This window comes from Suillus discolor (assembly GCF_016758755.1).
Source record: "Suillus discolor strain FC423 chromosome Unknown F5147scaffold_3, whole genome shotgun sequence".
Taxonomy (NCBI): domain Eukaryota; kingdom Fungi; phylum Basidiomycota; class Agaricomycetes; order Boletales; family Suillaceae; genus Suillus; species Suillus discolor.
Window position 1 is genome coordinate 1,233,196 of NW_024541250.1, and position 13,979 is coordinate 1,247,174.

A 13,979-nucleotide genomic window follows, 5' to 3' on the forward strand; every position below is an offset into this window, starting at 1 on the left:
CGATTGTTTTGACGTACAGTTTCATTCAGTCGAGAAAGAGGCCTGTGACATCCTCGAATGTTGCTCATACGTCACCCGTGACCGAGAAAGATGGAAAGACAAACAAGAATAGGGAACCGGGCGGTATGTTTAAACATTCCGGTACATGTGATGACGCTCACAAATTAATAGGATGGATCGCGGAAGAATTTGATTATCCCGAAATAGATCCGTGCTCCTTCCCACTGATGGATGTGCGCCCAGTACCGTACAGACCATTCCGGTATGGTGAATATCAGTAAGTACTTTACTTGTTTCTTTGTTTCGTTTGTGATGCCCAAATGTTGGCGCACGAGTCCGCGTGCGCGGCACGTGGATACAATCCGCGAATATGATCTGTAGCGTCATTTTGTACCCACCCCCCCGACCGCACTCATGGCTGATGAATTTTGTCATCTCTTGCGAATGCAGAATCACGATGGGTATTCGCACGATGCCTTGGAGCGAATGGATTGAACTGGACTCAACCTACCCACACTGGCAGCATGTGCGCAAGTTCCGCGTTCGCACGCGCGGGCATGACGCCGTGCGCGTTCTCCCCGCCCGAGAAGACGAATCTGTCAAGGTCCAGGGTGGCGCATGGGCAGGTGTGTGTTATTTCCTTTGAACGGAACGGTAGAATCTTTGCTGATAAGCTACAGCAAAGGAGCTCGTGTATGAGCTCGCAGAGTACCTTCCACGGCGATACCCCTCGAGTTTCCGGGTAACACGATTTCCGAACGGTGTGCCAGGGCCGTCAATTGGTGGCGTATCGCTCGCTTGGGGACAACAACAGCCCGTGCAAATTATTGAAGCGGTTGAGACAGGAGGTAAATTTGATTTAGGGGTGCTGGAGGGTATGAATGGTGTTGAAATGGGCGAAGAGGCAATGAGGATTACTGCAGGGCTGTGAGTACCGTGTCACTATATCAGACATTCCTGACCTTCTGTTAGTATACAAGAAGACGTGGCACTCATGATCGAGGGTATAGGGTTTCTACACTACCTTGGTTAATAAATCTGAAAACGTTTGTTCACACAGGCACGGATGGCAAGTACTATTTCCAGGGAGGAGCGATCTGCATTCCAGGTAAGTGCAAACAACGAACACGAAGATTGCACCTGACATCATCTTCTCAGGATTCTGGCGCATGCGGGACAAGATCGGAATGACCCTGGACGATATACATATTTCAGGAAACGTTCCACGGTGTAAGCCTGACTTATCATATTTATTTTTGTCCACGCTGATACCGGCGGGCGCAAAGTCAAGGAAAAATTGCAGATGAGCATGGAAAAGTTTTTCAGACGGATGCCGGTGGACAAGCCAGTTATTCGAAATAATTATTTTATGCAAGTGTGTAAGCCATCGTCGCACGTGTCAGATGGCGACGATGAGGCACGACTGGACGTCGAGGAAGAGTGCGCTTCCGATATTGATCCAGAAGAACTGGGTTGGTCGGAATCGACGAACGGACCGGAGGATGAATTTTTGCATGGACACGGACATGGTGCACTACCTGCACCGTACCTCGCGCCGTCGACACTACGACTACGATCGGAGAGGCAAACACTGCGTCGACTTCCTCGCACAGGAGCCATCGTTTTTGGGATTCGGACGTACCTGTTCAAGATCGAGGAACTGGCTCGGGAGCGAGGAGTGGCTGATCGGCTTGCAAGTGCCATAAGAAGTTGGCCTAACGATGTTGGGGTATACAAAGGGCGTAAAATGTATGGTGATATACTACTGAACTACTTAGATGAGTGCGCAGCAAGGGAAGGAGTGCAGGAGGAGGGACTTAGATACCCATATTGAGGTTAAGGGGTATAATAATATTTAAAAGGAATACCTAGCACAGGGGAAGAAATGACGTGCGTCGGATCTTCTAAAAGTAGCAAATGATTGGGTTTATCGAGCGTTTATTAGAACTCCGATTCAAGTTCAATATAACACGAGACTACGTCAGACGTCGTCATTCCTCCTCTGACCTCACCTCAAGAAAAATTGGAGCAGATTACACACGGGCCACAAAGGACACACCGGAGCTGTTGGCTTCGTGCCGAATATTCATTATATCGGTAAAATACTGTAAAAAAACTTTATTGACCACCAAAACCTCGTCATCATGTCCGCTACTCCACCTAAAAACGGTGATACATCCAACTCCCCTGACGTCAGGCCACAACCCCCTCTTGCAAGGCAGACTAGATCTGATTTTGACCTCGAACCTAACCCATTCGAGCAGTCCTTTTCTCGTCCATCCCATGTCCGCCATTCCCCTCCATCCAAACGTGATTCATCTAGTCCAGTATCTCTACATGACAGACCACCCTCTGCTGCTTCGAATAAAAATTCAAAGGATGGTAGGTCTACTTCTCCGAGACCAGTACTACCCCCTTTGGCATCCATAGCATCTCCTACTACAGATCAATCTTATGGTTGGCAGTTTTCTTCATCTCTTGCAAACTCTCTTCGCGCTGGTCCACTCTCCCCCGCCATGCTAGCCGGCCCACAGCAAGGTTCAGACTCCGCATCCCATTTACCTTTTGACACCTCTTTCCGAACTGGTTTGACACCCCGCACCGGTCTCACACCCCGCACAGGATTGACACCAGGCACCGGCTTGACACCCCTGGTAGGGGGTCCTGTATCTTTCCCCCCTCCTTCCCCGAATACTGCCGCTTTTTTGGCGCTTATGAATAATAATGCAAGCGCTAATTCAAACGCGACTATAACACCAAACACCCTCAGCGCAATCACAGGTGTTCTTAACTCCTCTTCAGCGCAATATAGTTCCGTCACACATGCTCCCACAACTAGTTCTCACCTATCCACATCCGTCACTGCTAATCAGGAAAACAGTGATCCTCCTTACCTCAGCGCATCCTCTGCCGCAAGCACGGCTGCAAATGGTTTATATTTGCTTTCTCAAGCTCATCAGGAGCTTACGAAACGCGAAGAGGCACAGGCACGTGCTAACAATGTTGCAAATGCAACTAACGGAAGACGTGGTGTAAAGCGCAAATCTTACGATCAAGCAAGTCCACCGCCCCAACCTGCTCCCACAGCCCGTGCCCAATCTCAGCAGCAGCATACTTCACCCGTTAAACGCGCACGCGCTAACACTGTAACCAGTGTCAGCACCAACGGTCGTGGTAAAGCATCCACAGATGATGAGGAGGATGAGGAGGACGAGGATGATGACGACCTACCACCTTCTCAGAACGCTGGTGGGCGGAAGCAGCCAAAGAAGCCCGAAACAGAGGAAGAGAAGAGACGTAACTTCCTCGAACGAAATAGACAAGGTTTGCCTTTCCTTAGATTTCCTCTTCAGGTCACTGAGTTACCGTGTAGCCGCCTTAAAGTGTCGACAGCGCAAAAAGGCATGGCTTGCATCATTGCAGGCCAAGGTCGAGTATCTTCAGACGGAGAACGAGCGGCTGACATCCGCCCTTGTCTCATCACGCGAGGAGATCTCGCGGTTATCTGCCCTCGTTGGAGGTGCCGTCATTGGACCAGGGGGACCGACTGTCGGTCCAGGAGTGGGCCCACCACCAGTAGCGGTCAATGGCGTGGCCACGAATGGCCAACCCATCAGCATGAACATGAATCTTGTTGCCAAGGGCGCACCCGCCACCTCTGGCCGCGCGAGCTATGGGTACTAAATGCCTTGAAGCTCCAGCCGTCCTTCGATCTACTATTCGTTTCATGATGTGTTGCGCTACACGTTGAGTCGGCACCGCTCATTACGAATATGCGCCGCGTAGGATGTAGGATTGTCGTTATCTTTATTTTTGCATCATCGTTAACACACGAGAAAGATATCACTGCGTCTCCCTGCTCTTTCTCTTGCATAGTCCTTGCATCATCCCTAGCATTCTATTTCTCACTAGTCTCTACCTACCGCCCGCGATGCCATCGCTTGCATTGGCACCACTTCGACGTCGTCCTCGGCACAGCTTAGCACATTGCCATACCCCTTATCTCGACCTCTCGACCTACACACTCCGCAGAAGAAAATACAAATTGTATCCCTCGCTTGTACGTTGTGAAGTAGGCAATATATCATACATACGTCATACATTTGTACATCCTGACCTGAATACATACAGAGGCATCGGCGCGCGCACATGAAATGCGCTGCCCTCGGTTGTATAACAAGTCAGGGAAATGAAGTCATTGTCCCAGACGCAAAACACCTCCGTCGCTTGACTGCAACCAGGTACACAGATGCATATTGATATTGTTGTGCCGCATAAGTCCACATATCGGACAATGTGCCAGCATGCCCGCGAACTTCCGACAGTTATCACATGGTATCCGCGTCCATCCATCAATATTCCATTCTTACAGCCTGGCGGCAGTTCGGTCCCCAGGATTTAAGAAATCATTACCAGTGAGTCGGTCACTTACTACCTTGTGGGACGAACTATCACAGTCGCAGAACCTCATTATCGACGCCCCTTCGTTGATAATTCTCTGTGGTCTGATTGCGCCCATATTTGATAGGCTGTGGACCCTGAGGCCTCGAGGCCTGGTGGCGCGATCGCTTTATGCGGATTGTGACGAGAAGTTGGCGCGAGTCACCCTATCTGCCAGTTGTATCATTTTCCGTTGGACGTACGTACATCCTCCGCTAAGCGCGCGTTTGTGACATAGTACCACTTCCTGCCCCCTCCCAAGTCAGCGTGACGGTGGTGACTATCCAATCTAAGCCAGGTTCTGATACGTGGTCGGCTATTGGATTCTGTCGGCCAAATAGATAAGGCGGATAAGCAATTTATTTTATGTAAAAACAACTCATTTTCCATGCGTTTGCTAGATCTTCGACTGGACGATTCTAAAGCGGGCAAGGAACACATGGACCGTCGTGAAGGAAGTAAAAACAAGCGTAGAAGCCTTGATTGAACCAATGTTACGACGTCGAGGAGCCCAGTATCCGCCGTACAGTTATCGCTCTCCGCTATTGCGTTCATGGTATGTGCACGCTTTTGCGATGAGAAATAACATGTCGTGCGAGACATGGGGCGGCGAACAGATTTAGGTTCGTTTGCGCCTCCATATTTTTTCGAGGCATCCTGAGTTATCGCTGACAGCCTCCGCACTCAGTATGTTTTGGACCACTGCGCCGCCGGCCCGCTAAGCGCCTATACACAGACTTCTCGCGATTTGTGCTTTCGGGCCGCGACATACAGTCATATTCACATCTAGTTGACAGTGTGATATGGACACGGACAGACCTACCGCCTGCTGATGACGCAGCTAACGTACCTGCACCTACAGCCGGCGGAGCGACTGGCGCCGAATCTGGACCACCATCAATATGTCTCCTTGCCCTGGTGAAACACAGGCAGCTCTCGCCAAGACCTCCCACACTGTGTCACCGATATCTCTGAAGATACGCAAGATTCCGATCTTCGTGAGCTTTTCGATACGTTCGGGTATGTCGCCAGGTTGTATGTCGGCCGTGACCGAAAGGCGGGTATTGGCAAAGGTTCGCATTCGTTTTCTTTGATGAGCGCACTATATATTGCGCAGCGGGCGATGGAGAAACTAAACGGCAAAGGTGATTTTGAGGGTATTGGACGGTGGTCGTCACCTGAATATGGACTCTTCAACTCAGGGGAACCTGTGACTCTCGCAGTACTCGGGCCCCTCTTCTCGAGCGCTTTTCGTTCCTCTTCCACTCTCACCACAACTCCGACGATGCAACCAAAATCCAAACGTGGTGGGAAACGAATCAGCGGACAAAGAGGCCAAAGACGCTGAAAGGTAATGAGTACAACAGCCCAACACACCTACTCCCGAAGTACCTCAGAGGTCTCCGACTACAGAACAGCGCGTCGGCACTAAGGGGCGCTTCAGAATACCAAATCAAGAGCTCTATGGAAAGCGTTATGGGAGAAGTCCCCCCGGTATGCACGCACCCGCACCATCGACCCATCAATTCCGTCCGAAAAATACATCAAACTCGTCGACGGTTTCCCGAAACACATCTCCAGTTTAGCTTCGCACCCGCCATGTCCCACTCAACCACCACCTCCACCGCATCAACAGGAGCGACACACCTGACTGTCCCGTATGCCCCGGAACTAAGGAAACGATCCATCATGACCTCTTTGATTGCCCTCAATACAGACAGGAACGCCATCTCCTCGCCAATGCTCTCCGTTGTGACGCCACCTCGATCTCCATCCCACACCTCAGCAGGTTTATCAGTAGCACAGGACGTTTCGAGCCGACTTTCGATGAGCTGAAATACTGTCCAAGTATGCTGGTAGAACGCACGCCCAGGGGTTGTCCACGACACCGCCTGCCGTCCCCTCAACATCCACGGCACCTCCTGTTCCTACTACTAGTACAACCGCATCAGGTGCAGCGACCATGCAGTCACCTCTTCTATTGCGAGTTCACTTCGTGCTATTTCTTTATTGTATATTCCCCCTACACGTCGATGAGCATTAACACTGCAGCATATGGAAAGTTATCTTATCTTTGCATCTGGTTCTTTTGTAATTTTTGTCATCCCCTTGTCCCCGCTGAGAATGTGTGTATTTGTATTTGCACAGCTTCCTCAATTTCAGCTTGCTTTCAACGCCCTGTCATGAAGTCTTGGTTTTATCGAAACGTGTCCTGGCTGGTGCTTACTACACAGCTCGCGCATCCATCCGCATGTATTCCTCGAACCTGACAATGTCAATCTGTCGTCAATGGAATGGATGGGGATTTTCAAGAACGGCCTGATCTAGCATCGAGCTCTCAGCCAGACGGCTAATGTCTTCGATTATCCTCGCGATAAGACTTTACTGGCTTGCATCGTGCCCAAACGGTACCGCAGGTCAGTCAATGCGGCAAGTGTGTAACAGTGCAGATAAATGATATTTTAAGTGTGCTATTCTAATCCATGCTTACGATAAATGCTCTTATGCACCGTTTGAGGTCAATTGGACTGTCAGAATGTAAAAACGTACCTTCGAGAGGGAGGATGGTGGTAACACCCATGAGTCCTGTCAACTGTTCGATGTGAACAGGGACCTCTTTAGAAAACAAATAAGTCCACCTGGATACAGGCGCTGCTTCATATCCTACAAACATGCTGGAAGAGTTAATGACATCGAGTTCAAAAACAGACTGGATGAGACGTGCAAAGTGGGGAGGAACACAGCACCTTGTCGAATGTGTGCCACAACCAACGAGGTAATCCTTACGTATAGGAAGATGGATATAGCACCGGTCGCGGATCTGAGTGCTTGCAATAAGCTGTGTAGATCACGAATGGGACGAGCCTTAAAAACGTGGGTTCCCAACTTCCTCAACTCCCAGCCAGATGCCTTCTGATGGCCAGTTCGTTTGAACGTGTTGCTTGTAAGGCGACTGCGGATTCCCACAAGGATCTTTTGCATTCTCGAATACCGGCGCTGCACGTGCATATATTGTACCGAAGCTGTCTTCTAGGTGAGGATTGAATATTGAATTCCTGCTGTCTCATCAGCAATGTCTTGTGTACTCGTATTGACTACAATAAAACAGACCCGCCGACTCACCACGAACCATACTGTTTGCCCGATAATTCAAGATCCCGGAAGGCTTCTTGTGCATATATTAGGCTACAATCGGTTGCTGCGGAGCACTAAAATCTTGGGCGCCGACTATGTCTTCCCTGAACACTGAGGTACAAGAGCATGTTGGTTACCGTGCCACGTCAGACGTTGCAAGGTCATACCCGATGGGTAAACGGTGTTGTGCACCTGCCTGGAGGATAACGGATCATCACATGTTCGGTGGACGGCTCACTCCGACTATGGGACCTAGAGAGCGATTATACGTACAAGAGAGAACTGGCGAGATGAGAATGATGCAGGAGTGTGGTCCATGGTATTATCTCCAAATGGCAAGACTGTTGCCACTTGCTAGCGGAAGTGAGGACGGGAAAGTGAAGTTATGGAACGTCGAGGTTATTGCCAAATGGTCAGTGCACACCAAATGTCGTGTGTGCATCAAACAAAAAATGTGTACACATGAGACGTCCTCAAAGAAGCTGGTGTTGAAGACCTTGATCTAAAGCTCGTGGTTCTTCTGTGAAAATTTCCCCCTCATGTACAACCTGTTCCTACCGGTAACCGAAATAATTTAAGCGAACCGTGCTTCTGGAATAAGAACACCCCTATCTCACGTGACAGGGCGGGCGTCGGGATATCTCCATATAAGTCCTCAGGGCGGTGTATGTAGAGCGTGCCAGCGTGGTGGTCATGGGCACCATCATTTTCCACACTTCCACACCAATTAACCCGTTCGAGTCAGTGATAGGGGCACACTATTTAATCCTCTCCGTTCTACTCTCATCTCTTCTCAACTTTTCCATGCCTCGCAAGAAAGCCATCTCCTCCACCGACGCCGCTGGCGTTCCGATACCAGTGTCATCGCGCTCCACCAGGGCTGCCACGAGGCAGACAAACGCCGCACCTGCTTCTAAAGCAAAACCCGTGTCCCAACCAGCAAAACCCGTCTCCAAGCCAAAATCATCCAAGAAGCGCGTCCGCGACGATGATGAAGCAGATACCGTCCCTTCTAAAATTGCCAAGCTGCACAAGGACGATGACACTAGTGACAACAAGGCGGACAGCGACTCAGAAGCGAAGAAGATGGTGAGTATTGGATGCCCCATAAGTCATACAGCCAGATGCTTACCTCTCAACTTCCAGGTTACTGTTGTAAAACGAGGTGCTGCTCCGGTAGACCCAACATCCGGTCTCATTTGTAAGTATTATAATTACGCATCGAGAGCGTGGAAATGACCGGCATGTCTAGTAACACATCAAGTCTACTCGAATGCTGAAAGTGTTTGGGATGCAATGCTCAACCAAACTGAGGTTGGCTCTAACAAGAACAAGTGAGCACACGCGTGCATGAATAATTTTTTGTTCTCATCAGGCACATAGATTTTATGTCATACAACTGCTGCATCCTATTGGCAATGACACCCAATGCTCCCTCTATACGCGTTGGGGCCGCGTTGGTGAGAACGGTGCAAGCCAAATCAAGGTTGGTCCCACCATTTGAATTTTACACTAGAAACTGATTATGTTAGGGACCATGGCCATCTGCTTCTGCCATTGGCGAGTTTAAGAAGCAGTTCAGGTCGAAATCTGGAGTTACGTGGCCTCAACGCTTTGGCATGGTGGCTGCGAAGGGTAAGTGGTTATTTCCTGGAAGTACAACCCTCACATGAACACCGGATAATCAGGAAAATATACATGGTTAGGTAAACGCACTCTTAGGTTCAAACGCGAAGGAGTAACCTGATATATTCTCCAGAACGTGTATTCGAGGATGAAGATAGCAAGGCGGAAAGCAGTGGCAGCAACTCCAAAGAAGATGAACCTGTTCCGGAATCCAAGTTGCTACCTGAGTTGCAGGTAATTAGAGAAAACAACTTCCTTACCTGCGCTAATACAATCAATGGTCGTGGCAGGCATTCTGCAACCTTATCTTCTCATCCAAGTAAGTGTCGTAGCCTGAATTCTCATAGCGTCAACTGATCTATGTAGACTTATTGATGCCCACTTGTCGTCGATGAATTATGACGCCAATAAGCTTCCACTTGGTATATCACATCCTTTGATGGGAGTTGTTCGACTATTTACAGTCTTGCAGGCAAACTCGCAAAGTCAACGATTCTCAATGGGTTTGCAGCATTGAAGGTTCGCTCATCGCCACGAAATATTTGTCTGAAGTATCGATTTAACGATTTCAGAAACTTGCGGAAGTGGTCGAGCATCCGGATGGCGACATGGCAAAGTCTCTAGGTGGCTTCCAAACCGCCTGTGAAACGCTTACTTCGGAATACTATTCGTGTGTCAAGTGGAAATTTAAGTGTTTATTGCTCTGATGCGAGTTTTTGGCAGCATAATCCCTCATGTATTTGGGCGCACGAGGCCCACTGTAATCAGAGACCAGGATCTTTTGAAAAGGGTAATACAACTGGGCTTTGTCGCAACTCTTATGCTTACATTTCCACAGGAACTGAATCTCGTCGACGCTCTGGGTGACATGGTATGGGAACCGTATTCGTGCATATTGATTGGCTCACCGTGTGTCATGTCAGGAAATCGCCCATAAACTCATAAATGATTCCATCAATGTTGACGACAACGGGAAGCCACTTAACCCGCTGGACGCGCACTTCCGCTCGCTGGGTCTCAATTCGATGGATCCTGTCGCTCCAGACAGCTCGGAATTCAATGCTCTCGCACGTTACATCTCCGACACGCATGGACAGACGCATCACTTCAGGTCGGCAGTTCTACATGCATTTAGGGTGGAGAGAGGGGCAGAGACTTCTGCATGGCTAGCGAAGGGTTACGATAAGCTTCCTGCTGGTGATCGGATGCTCTTGTGGCACGGTTCTAGGACGACCAACTTCGCTGGTAAGAAATGTGCGAAATATACCGCAAGTCATAGACTCACAGCTTTACTTCAGGTATCCTCAAACAGGGTCTTCGTATCGCCCCTCCGGAGGCGCCTGTTACGGGTATGTCACTGAAGATTGTTTATACACGTACAGCGTACTGACATACAATTCAGGCTACATGTTTGGCAAAGGTGTCTACTTTGCAGATGTGAGTACTTGATTGTTGTCCCATACCATAAACTAACCTGTTGCCTAGATGATGTCAAAAGTAAGTTTGGAAGGGCATTTGCGAGCATCGATGGTTGATGTCTGTCCCATTCCAGTCTGCAGGCTACTGCTACGCTAGGTGAGTAATGCAACATTCTCGAAGGGCGCCTCACTAACCTTGATGGATAGCTTGAGTAACAAAATAGGCGTGTTACTCCTCTGTGAGGTGGCTGCAAAACCGTTCCTCGAGATGAACAATGCAAATTACAATGCCGATGAGGACTGCAAGAAAAGCAAAAAGTTGTAAGTGCAATCTCCACTGGTTCCGCATGCAGGCTTCTTAAGCTGCTCGTACCGCCAGGGCAACGAAAGGGGTAGGTATGGTACAACCTACCAATTGGCAAGATGCTGGTATGGCGCTTGGCCACAAAGAACTTGAGGGCGTTTACATGCCCAAGGGAGAGGCATCGCAGGTCAACCCCCCTGGTGCCTTTCTTATGTACAATGAGGTTCGTGATTGCGATGAAATGTTACTGTGTCAGCTCACATTTCGCTAGTACATCGTCTATGACCCATCCCAGATCCGCTTGCGGTACCTGCTCATGGTAAAGATGGATTGAGTAAGATTGAGTCGGGACATATATGTAGCCTCACTTTTCTTCTGTTGGGAACTACTATACTTGATGGTTTCCATTAGACATGAATTCATTGATCTCCCCTAAGAAGAGTTCAGTGCTATTATCGAAGGAAGATACCCATCCCTTTGTATCAAGTTTAAATAGGTTTAAACAACGCTCACACTTGGCTCTGGCCGAGTGTTGGTCTGTGCGCATACTTGTCACTGATTGTGACGTTTGCCTGCCACTATTCATGCTATTGTCAATACACTGTGAGAAGTAAAAACCCCAATTTTCATTGTGTAGAATAAGCTATAGGGCCAGTTAAAGTGGCAACACTCGCTAATAGTGTTGTGGGCAGAACTGGCAGAATTTCATAGCGCTAGAGTACTAACTACATACATGGATGGACCACTTCGTGGGGTAGTAATGCATTACCTATTGTAGTTGCAAGTTAGACGTATTGTATTATAGTGTATCTGATCAGCTAGTATAGATATGTTGAATTGGTGAAACTTACCACATAGTAGACGGCGTCTCCTGGGACAATGGTGTAATTAACGAGCGTTGGCTTCGCAGCATAGACAACTTTCCAGGTCTTCATGAGAATATAAATAAGTGCATCGTCCTCGATGAGCCATGAACTTCCCGATTTCGTGATGGACACGCCCCTTGTTTTTCCACAGAATGCAAATACTAAGACAGTTCTGGAGTTATGGCGTCTCCGGGCTGATGATCTACTAGGCGAGGGAAGCTTTGTACGCCCATGCTGTCCTCCGTCATTCTATGCCTGGCATTCTCTTAGGGACGGGTGTACAAGGCCACTCGAGTAGTCACCGATCAGATCATGGCTGTAAAGAAATCCCGAGCATCTCTTGCACTCAAAACCACCATCTTGGATCATGAGCGACGGGTTCTGCAGCGTCTGCAGGGGCACCCTTCCATTCCAAAAGTCTTCGCCCTATGGACGATTGGAGCATTTCGAGTATCTTGCTATGCAGCTCCTCGGGATGAACCTTGGTGAAGTACAAGCACGCCGTCCTCTACCTGCAGCAAACACCTTAGTGGTTGCTGATCAGATGGTATGTAGCATGAGCCATCTCTAGTCCATCAGTAGGCTCATGCTGACCTTGCGCTAGATCTCGGCTCTCGAACACATACACAAGAACAAACTTGTCCACTGCGACATCAAACCCGGGAACATCATCCTCCACCCCACCGATCCCAAGCGCTTGTATCTGGTCGACTTTGGGCTCACCCGGGCTATTGCACATGAGGCCCAACCCAACCTCTCTACGGATGAACCCCTAACATCGCATGCCATTGGTACGCTGGAGTACGTCAGTTTGAACATCCATTGTCACATTCGCAAGTTGGCCCAGTATTATATGCTTCCCTCTTACCTGACAGGACTGTAGGATCAGCTTCGCGTGACGATATAGAATCTCTTGGCTATACGCTCCTCAGTCTTGCTCGGGGAGACCTTCCATGGACATACAACACTCGGCATGGAACAAGCAAGAATCAGGAAGTTCAAGTTAGAATCAAAAAGCAGCAATTTAGCGGTGCTGACATGTCCCCAGATGGCTTACCTTGCTTTGGTCAAATGATCGACTACGCACGCAGCTTGAAGTTTGATCAACTACCAGACTACTAACTGCTGCGCTTGCAAATACAAGAAACCCGTGCACTGGCTGGCTTGCTGGATCCTGCTACAATCAACTGGAATATTCCGGCTGAGGCTTCGTCAGGTCTGCTGATTTTCACTGAACATCTTTCTTTCGACTGAGCGCTCCTCATAGACTCTCCGTCGCTTCCCCGTATATGCGTGGACACCATTCCCCTCTGCCCTGGACAAATTGTATGCTGCCAAATCGATGTTCGCACAACTATTGAGGGCTACAGCGCTCGAGCGGGTGATCCATTGTTCTGTCGGGATCCCAGTCTCTCCCCTGAAAAATGGGACACAGCGGTCCGCCCTGCGGTTGTTCTCCGAGTTGGAATAGACGAACGAAGCAAGCTCCAGAGTATTGTAGTCGTCTGTATCGGACAAGGAGTCCTCTCTTCCACTGACATGAATGTTGTTCCCATCTCCTCCTCGCCTACTGAGGGCAGTTTGACGCCGAGTCCCGCTTGGCCGCTCTCTGACTCCTACTGCTACATATTTCCTCGGCTGATGCGATTTGTGTGCTACCCGGGCGAGGAACTTCATATTCCCTCTCGTACTTAAACCAGCCAAGCTGATTTGATCTATCTAGGTCCAACCTGTTCCTTCTCACTGGACGATCAGCAAAACCGACGTCGATCTCCTCCTCCAGAAGTTTGGTAATCACACGTTCGCACACACGTTACCGTACCTGGACCGATATATTGCTTACCAACATCCTTTTGTCAAGATCACTGCATTTGGCCCGGATTTTTCTCGTGGTAATGGGGAAGGCATGCCCATCGAATGGGGAGGACGCAGAGCATGGTACGACGAGTGGCAAACTGTCAAAAAGCGTCGCGAGGAACTTGACCTTGACCAGGGCTCGAGCGATTATAAACGCGCTCTGCCCGAAAGTTATTTCGCCTCGGACCTTTCGCAATGGGGGGGTTTACAGATGGAACTGAGCTCATCTGTGACGGCGGGTGTGGATGACAGTGACGCTGGGTTGCCTCTGCTGCCCCTGATCGTTGATGTCGAGATGCCTCGCGATGTGCGTTTCATGAGAGCTTTGTGATG

General features: G+C 49.3%; 4 protein-coding genes across 4 annotated transcripts; all 4 read left to right on the plus strand.

The window, feature by feature from the left end:
* Positions 1–457: 457 nt before the first annotated feature.
* Positions 458–1,834, plus strand: F5147DRAFT_564881 (uncharacterized protein; the record flags this gene model as incomplete). Its single annotated transcript, XM_041430736.1, has 6 exons — positions 458–626; positions 681–927; positions 973–1,004; positions 1,061–1,108; positions 1,159–1,230; positions 1,287–1,834. 6 exons carry the CDS (start codon positions 458–460, stop codon positions 1,832–1,834), a joined length of 1,116 nt encoding a protein of 371 aa, XP_041299224.1.
* A 148-nt stretch (positions 1,835–1,982) lies between these two features.
* F5147DRAFT_198033 (uncharacterized protein) lies at positions 1,983–3,994 on the plus strand. Its single transcript, XM_041428536.1, has 2 exons — positions 1,983–3,324; positions 3,374–3,994. Exons 1-2 carry the CDS (start codon positions 2,145–2,147, stop codon positions 3,682–3,684), a joined length of 1,491 nt encoding a protein of 496 aa, XP_041299225.1. The 5' UTR covers positions 1,983–2,144; the 3' UTR covers positions 3,685–3,994.
* A 4,300-nt stretch (positions 3,995–8,294) lies between these two features.
* On the plus strand, positions 8,295–11,512 carry F5147DRAFT_668273 (poly polymerase catalytic domain-containing protein). The gene is made up of 21 exons (XM_041435340.1): positions 8,295–8,664; positions 8,722–8,776; positions 8,828–8,909; positions 8,959–9,061; positions 9,108–9,210; positions 9,264–9,281; positions 9,335–9,435; positions 9,492–9,520; positions 9,568–9,623; positions 9,674–9,720; positions 9,774–9,871; positions 9,925–9,991; positions 10,040–10,072; positions 10,125–10,446; positions 10,500–10,550; positions 10,604–10,638; positions 10,687–10,698; positions 10,754–10,776; positions 10,827–10,940; positions 10,999–11,146; positions 11,195–11,512. The coding sequence occupies exons 1-21, from the start codon at positions 8,380–8,382 to the stop codon at positions 11,255–11,257; spliced, it is 1,845 nt and encodes a 614-aa protein (XP_041299226.1). The 5' UTR covers positions 8,295–8,379; the 3' UTR covers positions 11,258–11,512.
* Positions 11,513–11,917: 405 nt separating this feature from the next.
* Positions 11,918–13,953, plus strand: F5147DRAFT_668279 (kinase-like domain-containing protein; the record flags this gene model as incomplete). Its single annotated transcript, XM_041435341.1, has 7 exons — positions 11,918–12,012; positions 12,060–12,336; positions 12,394–12,622; positions 12,673–12,855; positions 12,934–13,005; positions 13,057–13,439; positions 13,513–13,953. Coding segments are annotated over exons 2-7 (1,395 nt in total), but the record flags the coding sequence as incomplete, so codon positions are not given.
* Between the last annotated feature and the right edge of the window lie 26 nt (positions 13,954–13,979).